Below are 18979 nucleotides of genomic sequence, written 5' to 3'. Positions count from 1 at the left end.
ACAGTGACTGACCAATGAGAGGGTCCGTTACATGGGTCCAGTCGATGCAGCACTGTAGCTCAAGCTGGTAATGTGACTGGATGTAGAGCAGGAGGTGCTGGTAAAACCCGACTCCTGCAATCAGATGAGTGCGATATGCGCATTCCAAGGCACTGCGGCTATGGATGTGCTTTGGAGACAAAAGACAATATAACGGTTTATGTAATTCAATTTGGGGTACGTAGTATTGTTTAAAGACTGTATTAGTGTAAGTCTGTACAACATTGAATCTCAAGACTTCATGAGCCAGCAAACTGCATATATGCTGCATATCTAAATAAAGGATACTGCTAAAATCACTCCGCAGAGAGAAGCCGGCATGCGTTCAAGGAAATAGTGGTGGACTTTTTTAAAACAGATTCATACACCAGTTGCATCAGTCATTGCATTCCCTGCATCTATCACAAGAGCACCCCAAGCTAGCATATACCTGAAAAAACTTTAAAGAAACATTGTAGGCTGGAGTGGGCTTTTCCCAATTTTTATTTTTTTTTGTTATTAAATATTTACATAATGAACTTGGACAATGGCTAGCAGATTGTTCTTAAAATAAGTACAAGAAAAATAAAAATCCTTATTTAGTAGATATAGCCCCAATAAAAACATGCATGCATATTGAAAAGCAGCTTGCAGATGCTGCAGATATCTTATCTGCAGCCTTTGCAAGCCCTAACCCCTTCTTCCTCAGCCCATACGTGTGTGTGTGTCCAATCACAGACTTCCCAATGCAGCTCAATGCTAGGTGTTTGCAAAGCAGGAGCCCTGCCTGTCTCTTGAGTTTAGCTCCACTAGCAGGACCAGGTGTCTAATTGACAACCGAGGGGTGTAACAGATTCATTTATAAAAGTGTACATTTCTATTTAAAATCTGCGGTTCTTTGTGTTTCTGGAGTGTTCCTTCAGGAAAGAATTATCTTGAACGAATATTCCTGCAATGTTGCAACTGTCTCTTAAATGTAGTCACCGGTGTGACACTGTAATCATCTAGCTGTGCATTGTTCGGTCTATTTTATTACGGCTTCTGATCTGAGTAACCTTGCATCTTTAGCTGGTTTTGAACACTAACCTTTAATTGTCTGAAAGCAATTATAAGAAATGTAGCCCTTTAAAGAGATGAGGAACCATAAATGAATACTATCACACCCAGTGAGGACCTGACTGTGTGCTGCTCTGTGCCCTGCATCTTTACCTTCTTGTTGTTCTTGATGAGCTGAATAACTTCATAATAAACTTTTCGCCAGAGGACTTCTTCAGCCTTGCGTCCATACTCCACAGGATGCAAGAACATGAGCTTTACACACAGTTCTCGTAATCTGAAAGAGGGACATGCTTTATTATTACTGAAACCAGAGACAGAGTAACAAACATTTTAAAAATGAAAGAAAAACAACCCAGAAACAAACGCTGCCAGCAATAATAGAAATTATTAAAATGGATTCAGAAATCAATAAATGACGACTAAACGGGCTGTGAAGAGGATACACAAACACAGACAGGCAAATAACTGACATTAAATGTGTACCATGTGATTTAGAATTTCTAGATAGCTCAAGAAAAACCCACTAGTGGTTATGGTGTAAGGAGCGCCCCGATGCCTTTCCAGAAAAAGTGGTGAAAAGGGACACTATAGGCATCCAGACCACTTCAGCTCATTGAAGTGGTCTGGGTGCACTGCCCCAGCACCTTTAATCCTACAAAGCTAATTATTGCAGCTTTATTTATAAAAGTGCAATAATTAGCTTTGTGGAGTTAACCCATCGCAAGTGGCTATCTACTAGACAGGTACTAGAGGGACCTCCGGGCTGTTAGGTGACTTTTGGTCTCCTAACGCTTTACATCCTTATGCTATGCATGAGGATACCCGCTGTCACCGGAATACCCATAGAAAAACATTGTATTATGTTTTCCTATGGGGAAATCCTAATGAGAGAGTGTTGCAGCCATTGCCATGCATGCACATTAGGTCTACCCGCCAGCTGATGTCGGAGGAGCAAAGGTGGACCCGAACCAGTGTCGAGTGTCATCAGCGCTGGACCCAGGTAAGTGACAGAAGGGTTTTTAAACTCCTTTTGCACCATGGGGTGGGGAAATTGGGCACTTTTTTTTCCTGGCACTATACTTTCCCTTAAAGGAGCACTACAGTGCCAGGAAAAAAAAAATCTTTTCCTGGCACTATAGGGTTATTAGTTCCCTCCATCCCGCTGGGCTGAAGGGGTAAAAACCCCTTCAGCCACTTACCTTAATCCAGCGCCGGGTGACCTCTCCTCCCCCTGCCGACATCAGCTCTGAATGCACATGTGCGGCCAGAGCCGCACACGCATTCAAACCGCCTATAGGAAAGCATTTCCTTTGGATGTCCAGCATCATCTCACTATGATTTTCACAGTGAGAAGCGTGGAAGCGGCCTCTAGTGGCTTCATTGAGCTGAAGTGGTCTGGTTGCCTATAGTAATCCTTTAAAGAAAGATTTGATAACTTACCTGAGGTCCACCATCTGCCTGCTGCCACCACTTCTGCAGCCAGAAGCTCTGCCCCTACGCTAAGCCCAGAAGGGGCAGGAACTGCAGTTAAGCAGTCATTGGCTGAGAGTACTCAACCTATAGGCTGTAAGCTAATTTCAGCTGGGCCCTCTTCAACCTATCGTTTCTGTACGTTTTCTTGTAATTGTCCTATTTATAGTTAAATCCCCCCTCTAATAATATTGTAAAGTGCTAGGGAATCTGTTGGCGCTCTATAATTGGCGATGATAATAATAACAACAACAACAACAACAACAACAACAACAACTGGAGCCCTCAGATAATGAGCCAGCCTTATAGGAGTTACTGGCTGCAATTGAGGTGTAACTTGTCACAACAATTCTTAAAAGATTGACTACCTACTCTGAGAGGCAGTAAAGAAAAATACCTAGATGTCCAGAAGAAGAGGTCAAATGGACACAAAAAGGTTCCTTGGAGAATATAGAGTAATATAAGATCAGAAGATTACATACAATAAGATTAATTTTATTACGGTAAATCTTTAGAAAGAAGACATATAACATAAACCCATTAAAAAGGAGCTATAGACAAATAAGGGCTCTATGTTATGACCAAGAAGGGGGAAAGGGAAACTCTATGGTGGACTGGATGGGATGTTGATAAGTGATTATAGGGGTGGAAGTAAATGAGCCTAAAAGGATCTTATTTATCAGCTACAGTTAACTTCTTGTGGCTATAATAAAAGGCAATGACAGTCCTAAAAAATCATGCCACTATTATGGGTAAACTGTGTTAAACACAATATATCTAATGAAGCAGTAGAATATCCTTAACAGCTATACGGAAAGGCCCTAAAGACCCATGCCACTATTATGAGTGAATCGTGTTGAATACAATGCATCTAATAAGTATAACATCATCAACTGCTACATATGAACAGGATTTTTTTGTATGAGGTGCGGTTACCTCTCGTGGCTATAATTAGAGGCAATGTAAAGCCCTATGAAATAATGCCACTATTATCGGTATACTGTGTTGAATACAATGTATCCAGTGAAGCAGTAACACTATTAACTGCTACATAGGAAGATGATATCAAATTATCTACCGTATATACTCGAGTATAAGAGGAGTTTTTCGGCACATTTTTGTGCTGAAAAACCCCCACTCGTCTTATGCTCGAGTCAATGTCTGAATTATGGCAACTTACATAATACAGACCAGGACCGCCGAGCTCATTACAAGCCCGGCGGTCCTGTTGGGGCTGGCAGCGAGCTGTTACTTGCCTTTACAGCAGCTCCTGTCAGCTCCCTTCTGGTCAGCTCCACTGTAAGTCTCGCGAGAGCCGCGGCGTCAGACCGCGAGACTTACAGTGGAGCTGACCGGAACGGAGGAGAAGGGAGCTGTGAGGAGCTGCTGTAAAGGTAACAGCTTGCTCCCAGTCCCCCTCCTGCACAGCCCATCCACTGGACCACCAGGGAATAATATAGCCCCCCTCCCTGGCCATGTATCAAGCAGGGAGGGGGGGACGAAAAAAAAATAAAAAAAAATTTAAATAATATTAAAATAAAATAAAATGTAATATTAAAATAATAATAATAAGGGGGCGGAGCCTGGCTGGGGAGCTGAATGGACGTTCTATGTAAGAGCTCCTAGGCCTGACAATACAATTCGGGACCTAAGCACGGGCCACCTAATCGATTTGGACCCACACCGACAGACTCCTGCTCAGTAAGCAACGGCGTACCGGGGGATACCCCACACGAGCATTCCAGACGCCGAACAGCCCGAACAGAGGCTTGGGGCCTACACCACGTTGAGCTGGAGAGAGACGGCCGCTCTCCCAGCCCTCAAAGCCCTTAAACTACTGCTGCACCCAGCTGCTCCCTCACCCCCCCCCCCCCCCGGACCGGTGGGGGTTATCCCGGTCCAACACGGTGAGAGACTTCTTGCCCAGCTCCAGACCCAAGGGAGCTCACACTGACAGCATAGCGCGACACCGCATACCTAAGATGGCGGCTGCCTGCCAGGACATGGCGCAAGAGAACCACGCTGACCCACAGCTGCTATGCGACAGCCTACCAGCCCGAATAGCTCAACACTTTGCGGATCTGTGGAGGAAATTGCAAGAGAAGCTGGAAAACGGGGGCAGAACAGCGGCGATACCAAAACGGTCTCTCTCCCCCCATGGCAACACCACCCCCACAGCCCAGGGATCAGGCCTGACCAGGATCCGACGGACCCAGCGGAGACAGAGAAAACGGGGATGCCACACACGCCTGACTCGGAGGAGCGGCACAAACCCAATTACCCGGCGAAACAGCGAGTCCAAACGGCGACTAACTGCAGCCCTCAATGGAGACAACCTCAAGTCTGGCTCCAGCAACCACATAAGGGAAACTAACAAACAGACCAAGACAACTCACCTAAAGCTAAGCAACAGCCTACACAAGCGATATACGAAGAAGGCACCGAAGGAGCCAAGCACTAGAACGCTCAAAGGGCTGAAGGTACCGGGGGAAACCCCCACACGTTCCGTGGCTACCGTCACACTTGCTGGCCCGCCACTATATCTCCCATTGCGAGACTCAGCTGTGATGGTGACTGGCATAGGTTGATCTGGGCTCCCAAGCCAATAGCCATTACACCAGACTATCCCATGCTACATATATGCCAGTAACTTTTGCTTTTTTCTTGTTTGACACATGGCAACGCAGTCAGCAAGCACACACGCTCAGCCTGTTAATACTATATGTGACTCACCCATATATAACAGCTAGACCTAGCCTGTATAAATCAGTTCAAATGTTATCGTATGGTAATCACAGCAACTTTAGCGAGGATATATTCAGTTAAACTTATAACTGTTATGATAAGCTACCTTTTCATCTTTATTTCAACGACTTCTAACTATATGTGAATCACCCATGTGTTACAGCTAAGACCTAGCCTGTACCAACCAGTTCATATGTTATTTTGTGGTACCACGGCAACTCTAGCGAGAATATATTCAGTTATAATGGTTATAATAAGCTACCTTTTCATTTTTATTTTAATGACTTCACTGTTTAGCCAAGCTAATGTTTAGTATAAATATACAAAAATGGGCAATTCCTCTTGCCACTGTTCAACCTAGGTACACTCTTGGACACGCTGTTGTGGCGTATGACAATGCTATGTATAACATGCACAACAAAAATAAAGAATTTAAAAAAAAATAATAATAATAAAAAAAAATAAAAAATGCCCCCCCCCCCCCCCCCCACCAAGGTTACACACACTGCATTCATTATATATATATATATATATATATATATACACACACACACACACACACACACACTCTCTCTGAATTCATTATATACACACACGGTTAATAACTATTTTAATCTAATGTTTATCAATGTAACAGTATGCCAGTGCACACTGCTGTACATAAATTATAGAGAATGGGTTATAAATGGCACCATGAGAACATCATACAGGAGCCTTGCATAAACTGGCTAAATAAAAGATTCAACTAACAGGTCGCTAACTAAAAATAATTGGAAAAGTGGAAGGCTTGATGCTGCCAAAACCCAGATTGAGTAGGCTTTAAAAATATCCCTTTGAACCCCCCCATCAAACAACCAGGATCCCTCCAATTTCGTCCATATTTCTAATTGCCAAGAGTCTACAAAAACTAGCTACCTAAATAACTAAAAAAAAAAACAAAGAGAAGTGATCCGACGCGCGTTTCGGCGCTACTAAAGCGCCTTTGTCCGGGGGACTCCTACTCTGAAAGGCTGCTAGGGCAATCGGGGTACCATATCTACTACAGCATCTATAGTACTCAAAGTATTCCTTTAAAAACCACATCACAAAACATGCAATAATAAATTCACCAGTAAAGCAAAGTGCTTGAGTTTTCGTAAACAGCGTTAATATTTTGTGAGATTACTAGAATCTAATAACCAAACATTATTTCAGAAACCACAAACAAATTACATTTTTGAATTTATTACAACTTGGCTAGCTGCTAGACAGACATGGTTTTCCCCCTAAACTTCTCATCACGCAGGTATTATATTTGATGTGCAATAAAATAAACTAGCAGACACAAAGCTATAATTTTGCATCGATAAGACAATTTTCCATCTAAGTGGTTTTTGATGTTGAAGTGCTCAATGAAATTAGAAGAAACAGATTCAGAAAGTCTACTAATGCAGTTAGTCATAATGTTTGATTTGTGGTTCACAAAAACACTTAATAGACACCTGAATTCAACACCTCTCCTGTGCCAGGGATTCTGGCCAAACATTCTCTAACAAATAAGCAGGAGGCCCGGGGACAGTAACTTACTTGTTGCGGAGGCTGATGTTCTCAGGTTTAAAGACTTCTTGGTACGCAGTTTTGTTGGAGATGATGACATCTAGCCTGTGCACAGTCTCCACTACAGCCCTAAAAAATAAAAAGGTATAGAATATCCTTTAAGAAACAGTGAAACAGTATAATCAATCCAGTCAAACTACCTTTAGAAGGCCTGGTACAGTAGCAAGGGATTTGTAGTAACCTGGTCCTAAGGGCTGAACAGTCAGCCACAGTCGCAAAGTGAAAGGCCCGTACTGTATCAGAATTAAAGGGATCCTACAGTGTCAGGAAAACAAAAACAAACTGTTTTTCTGGCACTATAGGCTCCTGGAGTGCCCCCTTCCCTTCAGCCACTTACCCGAATCTAGCGCCGATGTCCCTTGGTGCTGGGTCAGGCTCTGCCCACGTTCGGCCTGGGTGAGACCTAATGCGCATGTGTGGCAATGGCCGCGTGAGCATTAGACCTCCCCTTAAGAAAAGCATTATTCAATGCTTTAATATGGGGAAAATCTGACGCTGGAGGTCCGGGAGGACGTCCAGCGTCAGATAACGGACCAAAAGTCTGTTTGGATTCCGGAAGCCCTCTAGTGACTGCCTGTTAAACAGCCATAGAGGGCAGACTTAGAGCTGCAATGTAAACATTGCAATTCTTTGGAACTGCAATGTTTAACATTGCAGCACTAAGTGCAAAAGGGTCCACAGCACCCAGACCACTTAAATTAACTGAAGTGGTCTGGGTGCCTACATTATCCCTTTAAAAAGTGTACAAACTGACTTCTACCGCTATAGCATCTGCTGAGCCTCTCTACCACAGAATTGAAAGGTATACCCACATTCATAGCGCTGGAGGCTCCATGAGCATCTCCCCCTACCACTGAGTCCAGGCGCCATAGGCTCTGTGAGGTTTTTTCACCCCAATGACTTGTAGTGCTATAGGAGCTACTGTGCCCCCCTGCACCTCCCCCCCCCCTCCCTCCCTCTCCCTCTCCCCTATAGGCTCTATGAGCATCTCCCTATGCCACTGAGTTTAGGTTCTGTGAGTTCCCCACCTCCACTGAATCGTAGCACTACAGGCTCTGTGAGCTTCTTCCCCCCGCTAACTCATAAGCGCTATAGGGTCTGAGACACTTCCTCAATCCCACCGACTCATAGCACTATAGGTTCTGTGAGCCTCTTCCTCTCGCTGACTCAGAGCAATATAGGCACAGTAAGCCTCTTCCCTGCAATGACTCGTAGCACAATAGAGTTTGTGGACCTCTTTACCCCACTGATTCAGAGCAATATAGGTTCTGTAAGCCTCTTCCCTGCAATAACTCGTGGCGCAATAGAGTTTGTGAGCCTCTATCCCCCACTGATTCAGATCAGTATAGCCTCTGTGACCCTCTTCCCCAATGGCCTGTAGCACTACAGGGTCTGTGAGCCTCTTCCCCACACTGACTCATAGTACCTTAAATTCTTTGAGCCTCTTCACCCCATTGACTTCTAGCGCTTCAGACTCTGTGAGCCTTCCCACTGCCTCGTAGCGCTATAGGCTCGAATCCTCTTCCCTGCATTGACTCCTACCTCTACATGCTCGAATGAGCCTCTCTTACCTATTAATTCCTAGCACTATAGCCTCTGCTGAACATCTCCTCCCATGAACTCCAAGTGTTATGATCTCGGGGCCTCTTTTTCTTCACAAAATCCTTACACAAAAGAGCCTCTCTATACTACCCAAGTCTATACTCATTAACACTATGGACTCTACCAAGTCCTATACTTAATTCACTATAGGTTCTGTCAACCCCACTTCCCCTCACTAACCCTTTGAGCTATAGACATTGCTAGGATATCACTGTGCATATATTAGTAGAGCCTGCAGAGCATCCCTCATTTGAATAACTCCCTGCGTTATACGTTATTCTGAAAATAACTTACTTTGAGGTCTTATGAAGGCAATCCACACTCACCCCTCCACCGATTTACTGCATTATATATTCCTATGAGACTACCCCTGTTAATAGATGTGGAGTTATACATATACTACTTATACATTCAATAGTCCCTTATCTCCCAGATAATGAGTTCCAATAGTTAAGCTAAATAAACTGTAAGACTGCCCAAAACATCTGGTAGCCATTTAATTTCCTCCAGCATAGAGTCTCTAAAAACATCTGCCTCCAAGTTATTCAACTGGTGGGTGCAGCGACAGAGAAAGCTGGAGTGGACATGGACACACAGATGTTTATTTGTTAAACCACACATTTTTTAATACATTTTAGGTTAAAAACAGACTAACAGGAAAGTTATCCAACACAGACTAGCTAGGCTAGTTTGAACCAAAATTCGCAGTCACACTGGCATTTTGGAAAGTCCCCCAAAAATATCTGCTATGAATAATGAGAGAATTGGTCAACCATGCTCAGCCAGATGATGATAAGGTTTTTTTATAAAACGGAATAACCTTACTGAACCCGATTAAAGATGTGCAGTGGGGGAAAGCACTCATCTCCACTGCAAGATCTTGTATTGATCATATGATGATCGGACTTCAGATATTTGCATCAAATAACATGCGGTGCCAGAACAGCCTTGCTTTTGAGATAGATGTACTTTTTTTTTTTTTTTTTTTTTTAAGAATTCTCTGCTAGACGTAGGGTCACTGAAGGACACACCATGTCATAGCAGGGTCTCCAATAAAAAGTCTAATGGGAACACAAAACTTCACACATTTTTACATGCAAGATACAAAGAGGTGCACCATAAAGGGATGATTTTAATACTTTATTCTACTTGCAGTTTCACATCATGTTACACATGAAAATATTGATAATATTCATGCAATTATGCTTTTTTGTTTTAAATATGTTTATGTATAAGAAAATTTATTATGTCTACGGATATGTTTTGACAGCAATGTATACTGCTTTGCTGGCCCATTGAATGACTTGGGAGGACAGACAGAGCTGCCAAATACTGAATTATATTATCCCAGGTATCTAATCCCCCTCCGGTATCCTCCCTCCCAGGTATCTTATCCCCCCGGTATCTACCTCCCAGGTATCTTATCCCCCCGGTATCTACCTCGTATCCTCCCTCCCAGGTATCTTATCCCCCCCAGGTATATCCCCCGTATCCTCCCTCCCAGGTATCTTATCCCCCCCAGGTATATCCCCCGTATCCTCCCTCCCAGGTATCTTATCCCCCCCAGGTATATCCCCCGTATCCTCCCTCCAAGGTATCTTATCCCCCCCAGGTATATCCCCCGTATCCTCCCTCCCAGGTATCTTATCCCCCCCAGGTATATCCCCCGTATCCTCCCTCCCAGGTATCTTATCCCCCCCAGGTATATCCCCCGTATCCTCCCTCCCAGGTATCTTATCCCCCCCCCCGTATCCTCCCTCCCAGGTATCTTATCCCCCCGTATCCTCCCTCCCAGGTATCTTATCCCCCCCGTATCCTCCCTCCCAGGTATCTTATCCCCCCCGTATCCTCCCTCCCAGGTATCTTATCCCCCCCGTATCCTCCCTCCCAGGTATCTTATCCCCCCCCCGTATCCTCCCTCCCAGGTATCTTATCCCCCCCCGTATCCTCCCTCCCAGGTATCTTATCCCCCCAGGTATATCCCCCGTATCCTCCCTCCCAGGTATCTTATCCCCCCCAGGTATATCCCCCGTATCCTCCCTCCCAGGTATCTTATCCCCCCAGGTATATCCCCCGTATCCTCCCTCCCAGGTATCTTATCCCCCCCAGGTATATCCCCCGTATCCTCCCTCCCAGGTATCTTATCCCCCCCCCTGTATCCTCCCTCCCAGGTATCTTATCCCCCCCCTGTATCCTCCCTCCCAGGTATCTTATCCCCCCCCCGTATCCTCCCTCCCAGGTATCTTATCCCCCCCCCGTATCCTCCCTCCCAGGTATCTTATCCCCCCCCCCCGTATCCTCCCTCCCAGGTATCTTATCCCCCCCCCCCGTATCCTCCCTCCCAGGTATCTTATCCCCCCCCCCGTATCCTCCCTCCCAGGTATCTTATCCCCCCCCCGTATCCTCCCTCCCAGGTATCTTATCCCCCCCCCCGTATCCTCCCTCCCAGGTATCTTATCCCCCCCCCCGTATCCTCCCTCCCAGGTATCTTATCCCCCCCCCGTATCCTCCCTCCCAGGTATCTTATCCCCCCCCCCTATCCTCCCTCCCAGGTATCTTATCCCCCCCCGTATCCTCCCTCCCAGGTATCTTATCCCCCCCCCCGTATCCTCCCTCCCAGGTATCTTATCCCCCCCCCCCGTATCCTCCCTCCCAGGTATCTTATCCCCCCCCCCGTATCCTCCCTCCCAGGTATCTTATCCCCCCCCCCGTATCCTCCCTCCCAGGTATCTTATCCCCCCCCCCGTATCCTCCCTCCCAGGTATCTTATCCCCCCCCCGTATCCTCCCTCCCAGGTATCTTATCCCCCCCCGTATCCTCCCTCCCAGGTATCTTATCCCCCCCCCGTATCCTCCCTCCCAGGTATCTTATCCCCCCCGTATCCTCCCTCCCAGGTATCTTATCCCCCCCGTATCCTCCCTCCCAGGTATCTTATCCCCCCCCGTATCCTCCCTCCCAGGTATCTTATCCCCCCCCCGTATCCTCCCTCCCAGGTATCTTATCCCCCCCCGTATCCTCCCTCCCAGGTATCTTATCCCCCCCGTATCCTCCCTCCCAGGTATCTTAGCCCCCCCCCGTATCCTCCCTCCCAGGTATCTTATCCCCCCCCGTATCCTCCCTCCCAGGTATCTTATCCCCCCCCGTATCCTCCCTCCCAGGTATCTTATCCCCCCCCGTATCCTCCCTCCCAGGTATCTTATCCCCCCCCCGTATCCTCCCTCCCAGGTATCTTATTCCCCACCCGTATCCTCCCTCCCAGGTATCTTATCCCCCCCCGTATCCTCCCTCCCAGGTATCTTATCCCCCCCCGTATCCTCCCTCCCAGGTATCTTATCCCCCACCCGTATCCTCCCTCCCAGGTATCTTATCCCCCCCCTATCCTCCCTCCCAGGTATCTTATCCCCCCCCCCCTATCCTCCCTCCCAGGTATCTTATCCCCCCCCCCCCTATCCTCCCTCCCAGGTATCTTATCCCCCCCCCCTATCCTCCCTCCCAGGTATCTTATCCCCCCCCCCCTATCCTCCCTCCCAGGTATCTTATCCCCCCCCCCTATCCTCCCTCCCAGGTATCTTATCCCCCCCCCTATCCTCCCTCCCAGGTATCTTATCCCCCCCCCTATCCTCCCTCCCAGGTATCTTATCCCCCCCCCCCCTGTATCCTCCCTCCCAGGTATCTTATCCCCCCCCCGTGTATCCTCCCTCCCAGGTATCTTATCCCCCCCCCCCGTGTATCCTCCCTCCCAGGTATCTTATCCCCCCCCCGTGTATCCTCCCTCCCAGGTATCTTATCCCCCCCCCCGTGTATCCTCCCTCCCAGGTATCTTATCCCCCCCCCCCCGTGTATCCTCCCTCCCAGGTATCTTATCCCCCCCCCCCGTGTATCCTCCCTCCCAGGTATCTTATCCCCCCCCCCCGTGTATCCTCCCTCCCAGGTATCTTATCCCCCCCCCCCCCGTGTATCCTCCCTCCCAGGTATCTTATCCCCCCCCCCCCGTGTATCCTCCCTCCCAGGTATCTTATCCCCCCCCCCCGTGTATCCTCCCTCCCAGGTATCTTATCCCCCCCCCCGTGTATCCTCCCTCCCAGGTATCTTATCCCCCCCCCCGTGTATCCTCCCTCCCAGGTATCTTATCCCCCCCCCCCCGTGTATCCTCCCTCCCAGGTATCTTATCCCCCCCCCCGTGTATCCTCCCTCCCAGGTATCTTATCCCCCCCCCCGTGTATCCTCCCTCCCAGGTATCTTATCCCCCCCCCCCGTGTATCCTCCCTCCCAGGTATCTTATCCCCCCCCCCGTGTATCCTCCCTCCCAGGTATCTTATCCCCCCCCCCCCGTGTATCCTCCCTCCCAGGTATCTTATCCCCCCCCCCCGTGTATCCTCCCTCCCAGGTATCTTATCCCCCCCCCGTGTATCCTCCCTCCCAGGTATCTTATCCCCCCCCCCGTGTATCCTCCCTCCCAGGTATCTTATCCCCCCCCCCGTGTATCCTCCCTCCCAGGTATCTTATCCCCCCCCCCCCCGTGTATCCTCCCTCCCAGGTATCTTATCCCCCCCCCCCCGTGTATCCTCCCTCCCAGGTATCTTATCCCCCCCCCCCCGTGTATCCTCCCTCCCAGGTATCTTATCCCCCCCCCCCGTGTATCCTCCCTCCCAGGTATCTTATCCCCCCCCCCCGTGTATCCTCCCTCCCAGGTATCTTATCCCCCCCCCCCGTGTATCCTCCCTCCCAGGTATCTTATCCCCCCCCCCCGTGTATCCTCCCTCCCAGGTATCTTATCCCCCCCCCCCGTGTATCCTCCCTCCCAGGTATCTTATCCCCCCCCCCCGTGTATCCTCCCTCCCAGGTATCTTATCCCCCCCCCCGTGTATCCTCCCTCCCAGGTATCTTATCCCCCCCCCCGTGTATCCTCCCTCCCAGGTATCTTATCCCCCCCCCGTGTATCCTCCCTCCCAGGTATCTTATCCCCCCCCCGTGTATCCTCCCTCCCAGGTATCTTATCCCCCCCGTGTATCCTCCCTCCCAGGTATCTTATCCCCCCCACCGTATCCTCCCTCCCAGGTATCTTATCCCCCCCACCGTATCCTCCCTCCCAGGTATCTTATCCCCCCCCCGTGTATCCTCCCTCCCAGGTATCTTATCCCCCCCCCGTGTATCCTCCCTCCCAGGTATCTTATCCCCCCCGTGTATCCTCCCTCCCAGGTATCTTATCCCCCCCACCGTATCCTCCCTCCCAGGTATCTTATCCTCCCCTCCCAGGTATCTTATCCCCCCCGTATCCTCCCTTCCCGGTAATCCCCATTTATCTCCCCCCGCAGGGTTACCCCCTTACCGGTACAGCCTCTTGGTGTGTAACACCTTGGCCTCGGGCTCGCTCTCTGTGCCGCCCTGGCTCATCGCTCCGGTCACCGCAGGTCCATCGAGTCCGCCATGTCTGTCAGCAGCCAAGCTCGCGAGAGCAGGGGGCGGGGCAGCGAGCGCAGCAGGGGCGGAGCCTCATCTACTGTCTCCAGCACAGGAGCCATTTTACTGCAGCCATTCTCGTTAATCCCAATAAACAGCTGATCTCCAGCAAAATGGCCGCTTCCTTATTAACCAGTTCTCTGTCCTGGAGACACTCCGTGCGACTGCCTTCTCTAGAGTTTAGATCTCTATGGGTGTGTCACAGAGCGCTGGGAGCAACCAGGTTATTTACTGGAAGTAACTAGGAAGTAAGGGAGAGTTAGATTAATGGGCGGGGCTAAGGGCAGGTGGGGAAGTAGCATAACTACCAAGTGACCCTATTTAAGAGATCAGTCCTTATTTTGGGCCAAAATCCCACCGTCACTCTTTTTTTATCCTAATGTTCCTCCTTTTTAGGAGCTCCATACTGTTGGTGTGCAGTATATAATACTCCCAGTAATGTGTCTGAGCGTATAATAGAGCTCCACAACAATAATACTCCCAGTAATGTGTCTGGGTGTATAACAGAGCTCCACAGCAATAATACTCCCAGTAATGTGTCTGAGTGTATAACAGAGCTCCACAGCAATAATACTCCCAGTAATGTGTCTGAGTGTATAACAGAGCTCCACAACAATAATACTCCCAGTAATGTGTCTGGGTGTATAACAGAGCTCCACAGCAATAATACTCCCAGTAATGTGTCTGAGCGTATAACAGAGCTCCACAGCAATAATACTCCCAGTAATGTGTCTGAGTGTATAACAGAGCTCCACAGCAATAATACTCCCAGTAATGTGTCTGGGTGTATAACAGAGCTCCACAGTAATAATACCCCCAGTAATGTGTCTGAGTGTATAACGGAGCCCCACAGCAATAATACTCCCAGTAATGTGTCTGCGTGTATAACGGAGCTCCACAGCAATAATACTCCCAGTAATGTGTCTGAGTGTATAACAGAGCTCCACTGCAATAATACTCCCAGTTATGTGTCTGAGTGTATAACAGAGCTCCACAGCAATAATACTCCCAGTAATGTGTCTGAGTGTGTAACAGAGCTCCACAGCAATAATACTCCCAGTAATGTGTCTGAGTGTGTAACAGAGCTCCACAGCAATAATACTCCCAGTAATGTGTCTGAGTGTATAACAGAGCCCCACAGCAATAATACTCCCAGTAATGTGTCTGAGTGTGTAACAGAGCTCCACAGCAATAATACTCCCAGTAATTTGTCTGAGTGTTTAACAGAGCTCCACAGCAATAATACTCCCAGCAATGTGTCTGAGTGTATAACAGAGCTCCACAGAAATAATACTCCCAGTAATGTGTCTGAGTGTGTAACAGAGCTCCACAGCAATAATACTCCCAGTAATGTGTCTGAGTGTATAACAGAGCCCCACAGCAATAATACTCCCAGTAATGTGTCTGAGTGTGTAACAGAGCTCCACAGCAATAATACTCCCAGTAATTTGTCTGAGTGTTTAACAGAGCTCCACAGCAATAATACTCCCAGCAATGTGTCTGAGTGTATAACAGAGCTCCACAGCAATAATACTCCCAGTAATGTGTCTGAGTATAGTCCCTCCGACTATAAGAAACAGGTGACAGTGGGAGGGACTATAACAGGTGTCAGTGGGAGGGACTATAAGAAACAGGTGTCAGTGGGAGGGACTATAACAAACAGGTGTCAGTGGGAGGGACTATAACAAACAGGTGTCAGTGGGAGGGACTATAACAAACAGGTGTCAGTGGGAGGGACTATAAGAAACAGGTGTCAGTGGGAGGGACTATGAGAAACAGGAAACAGGTGTCAATGGAAGGGACTATAAGAAACAGGTGTCAATGGGAGGGACTATAAGAAACAGGTGTCAATGGGAGGGACTATAACAAACAGGTGTCAATGGGAGGGACTATAACAAACCGGTATCAGTGGGAGGGACTATGAGAAACAGGTGTATCCCTGAGTGGAGTTAAGTATAGTCAGTATAGATCTTGAGTTGTGGTGTGATCAATACACATACATTACTGCAATTTACAGAGATTTACTTAGGCAAAGAAGTATGGTTAATTAATTAACTCACAGATGAAGATGCACCTTGTGAATGTTAAAAAGGCTGCATCAGTCTAGCAGTATCACTGGCTTATAGACCCACAATAGTATGGAGGCATTGTGCAGGTATTGTTGATTTTGAGCTTATTGTTAGTTATATTCTAGTGCCCTTTTACAGTCTTCCTTATAAAGACAAGATTTCAGTTAACCTGTAAATTGTTACTGATACCAATGTATAAATTATACAAACTAGTACGGAAGCAACAGCAAACCTCGCCATAAGCTTCTACTCAAGCAGTTGTAGAGTTATGTAGACTTCCTTTACTGAAGGTGAGTAGATAGATTGAAACTAAAGGAATGTGGCTTAAAAATTACATTTGAGAGTTTAGAGGGCATCAGATAATAGTGTACATCTTGTGAATAAGTAAGGAGCCTCTGAAATGTATATAAGACAATAAGAACTAATCTCAGTAAATTGAAATGTACTCACACCCTGCAGGCTATTAACAGAACAGTAGAGAAGAAATTCTAAATTAAACATACTGTGCCATGAAGGAAGGTTAAACATTAGATGACTCTTTACAGGAAGTGTTTAGGAAGGCTGTGCAAGTCACATGCAGAGAGATGTGCCTAGGGCTGCATAAATAAAGTCATTTATCTCCTAAATGGCAGAGAATTGAGCAGTATGACAACTGCTTTATTACGCTAAAGTTCTTTTGGTGTCTATAGTTTCCCTTTAAGGAACGACTCCAGCATAACCCAAGATAAATCCAGTATAGACCAAATACACAAAAAGCAAAGAAAATAAATTCAGAAAACTTGGCCCCCTTGTTCAAAAAAATAAATCATATAAAACACATTATGTTCGGACCAACGCTCCTACCGATCCCCTGGTCCAGAGATCTTGAAACTGTGTTTCAATACATGTTTGACCTATTGTTTTGCTTTTGTTTTGTTCTTAAATTTATCCTTTGTTCTTATTGCTCATGCCTGCACTACGACAGTACTGAGATTTACAGGGTTGCACGGTGCACCATAGATAGATAGATGTTACTACAAATGCTCAATAATTTTCCTTTCTAGATGAGATATAAACCCCTCGCCCCCGACCCTCGAAACCCACCAAGTTAGGGGTACATTACCCGGCAGCTAAACTGGCCACACGTTACCCTCTTTCACGATATAGCTTGCATACCGCATTCATATTGTTAGATACGCAACTGTTTAAATTACCCTAGATTATCGTATAGTAGCTAACAGTTCTTGCGAACGCGAAGCACCTCACAACTACAAGTGTGTAAGATCCCTTCAATATACCAAAATAACCACCTGTTCGCCCCTGAACCACAAATTTTCGCATATTTATATACCACCTTAGGCTCCCTGGAGCACAGATAATTCACCCGACTCACTAACTCTCTTAATTTCCCTTCCAACCAGCTTAGGGCGATGATTGCTTGATATATAATAAGAAAAATGAGTGCAGAAAATCTGTCTCCACTTTACGACTGCTCTGGTTTATAACTTTGAGATGACTACATTCTACGAACCAATGTTCATGTTTATGGACGCATGCACTATAAAAAATAGGAAGGGGGAATTTTCCATCCAAAAATATATAATCAGACAATACAATTATATCCTTGAATTAAAATGTAGAGCAACAGCATTATAAATGTGTGTAATAACCTGTAATAACATGTAGCAACACTTAATTAATGACATGATGTTAAGCTATATGATGTAAGATATAGGTCTATAGTAGGGCTTGTTTACTGAGAGTATTTTCCTTTGTTTATTTATTTATTTTTAAACATTTTCTTCCCATACATTCCACTGGTCCTTTAGTTGGTCTAATAGAGGATATGGCTGCCTAAGGACCATTTAGCACTTTTGATTTTCTATAGACAGGACTTCTTTAATAGAAGGAATAGTACATGGCTTTCAGTAGTGGGGCATAGATGATGTAGCAGCTATTATCATAGGCGTCCGCAGGAATTTTTCCAGGGGGGGGGGGGGGCATAATTGTAATGACATCTATGCTTGGTCCCCTTTTGACAGTGTCATAGTCAGTGGCATAGTCATGGTCACATAAAGCCAGGGTGAATATCGTTTTCACAACTATGGTGTCAGGAATACATGTTTGTATTCCTGACACTATAGTGTTCCTTTAATCAAATTAAAGAAACATTCTGGTCACCATAACAACTTCATCTAAATGAAAATGCTATGATGCAAGGAGGCCTCTGGGTGCTCTTTCCTTTAAGGGGTTAAACCACTCTTAAATGGTTTAACCCCAAAGGCTTCCTCCAGCTCCAGATCTCTAGGTCGCTCAGTGGTATTCGGCTTCTGAAACGGAGTGTCAGAAAGTGCAGATTGACGTCAGGCATGGGTGCTACAGATTGGCTATAGTGGTCAGTTGACGCTCTAAGCCAATCGCTAGTTCCTGGTTCATAAAAATGCTTTACTTTTTTATGAATGGGGAGCTACTGATTGGCTTAGAGTGCCAGCTGACCGCTCTAGCCAATCAGCGACACCCCTACCCAGCGGCACTCTGTTCTTCCTGACACTCAGTAAATAAAAGACACATTAACACTGATTTTTTTATTTTTACCTGGGGAGATGAGAAGGTCCAAAGTTTCCCTGCCAGGCCCAGGTACCAAAGCCTTATGATGTGGTGTCCAGAATAAAGTGGAGGGTTCACTTCACTTCACTTGTCCTTCCTGCTCCAATCTCCTTTACTTCTCCTTCATTTGACACAGTCTTCTTTTTCTTCTGACACGGTCTTCTCTCCTCCTTGGCTCCTTCTGCTACTTTACCTTACTGCTACTTTCTGCTTATTTTGCGCCTGTCTCCTTTCTCTTTCTGATCCCTTTCTCATCCTTGCAGACCGTTTCTGCTCCGTCCCCTACTTTACCTTTGTGCTCCTTCTGATTCTTTTGGCTCCTTTAACCTTTGTGCTCCTTCTGTCCCTTTCTGCTCATTGCAGACCCTTCCTTC

At 46.7% G+C, this 18979-nt stretch overlaps 1 protein-coding gene across 1 annotated transcript in view; it reads right to left on the bottom strand.

The window, feature by feature from the left end:
* SMG5 (SMG5 nonsense mediated mRNA decay factor) overlaps positions 1-13968 on the bottom strand; it is a 49186-nt gene extending 35218 nt beyond the window's left edge. The window contains exons 1-4 of the mRNA XM_063440192.1: positions 13820-13968; positions 6859-6957; positions 1228-1351; positions 13-169 (exon numbers count right to left, since the gene is read on the bottom strand). Of these exons, the coding sequence (XP_063296262.1) occupies positions 13-169; positions 1228-1351; positions 6859-6957; positions 13820-13884 (445 nt within the window). The 5' untranslated portion in view covers positions 13885-13968. The remainder of the gene's footprint in view (positions 1-12; positions 170-1227; positions 1352-6858; positions 6958-13819) is intronic.
* Between the last annotated feature and the right edge of the window lie 5011 nt (positions 13969-18979).

The sequence above is a fragment of the Pelobates fuscus genome, chromosome 13 (assembly GCF_036172605.1).
Source record: "Pelobates fuscus isolate aPelFus1 chromosome 13, aPelFus1.pri, whole genome shotgun sequence".
Classification (NCBI taxonomy): Eukaryota; Metazoa; Chordata; class Amphibia; order Anura; family Pelobatidae; genus Pelobates; species Pelobates fuscus.
The sequence above is the reverse complement of the archived record's forward strand: the minus strand, read 5'-3'. Positions and strand labels throughout refer to the sequence as shown.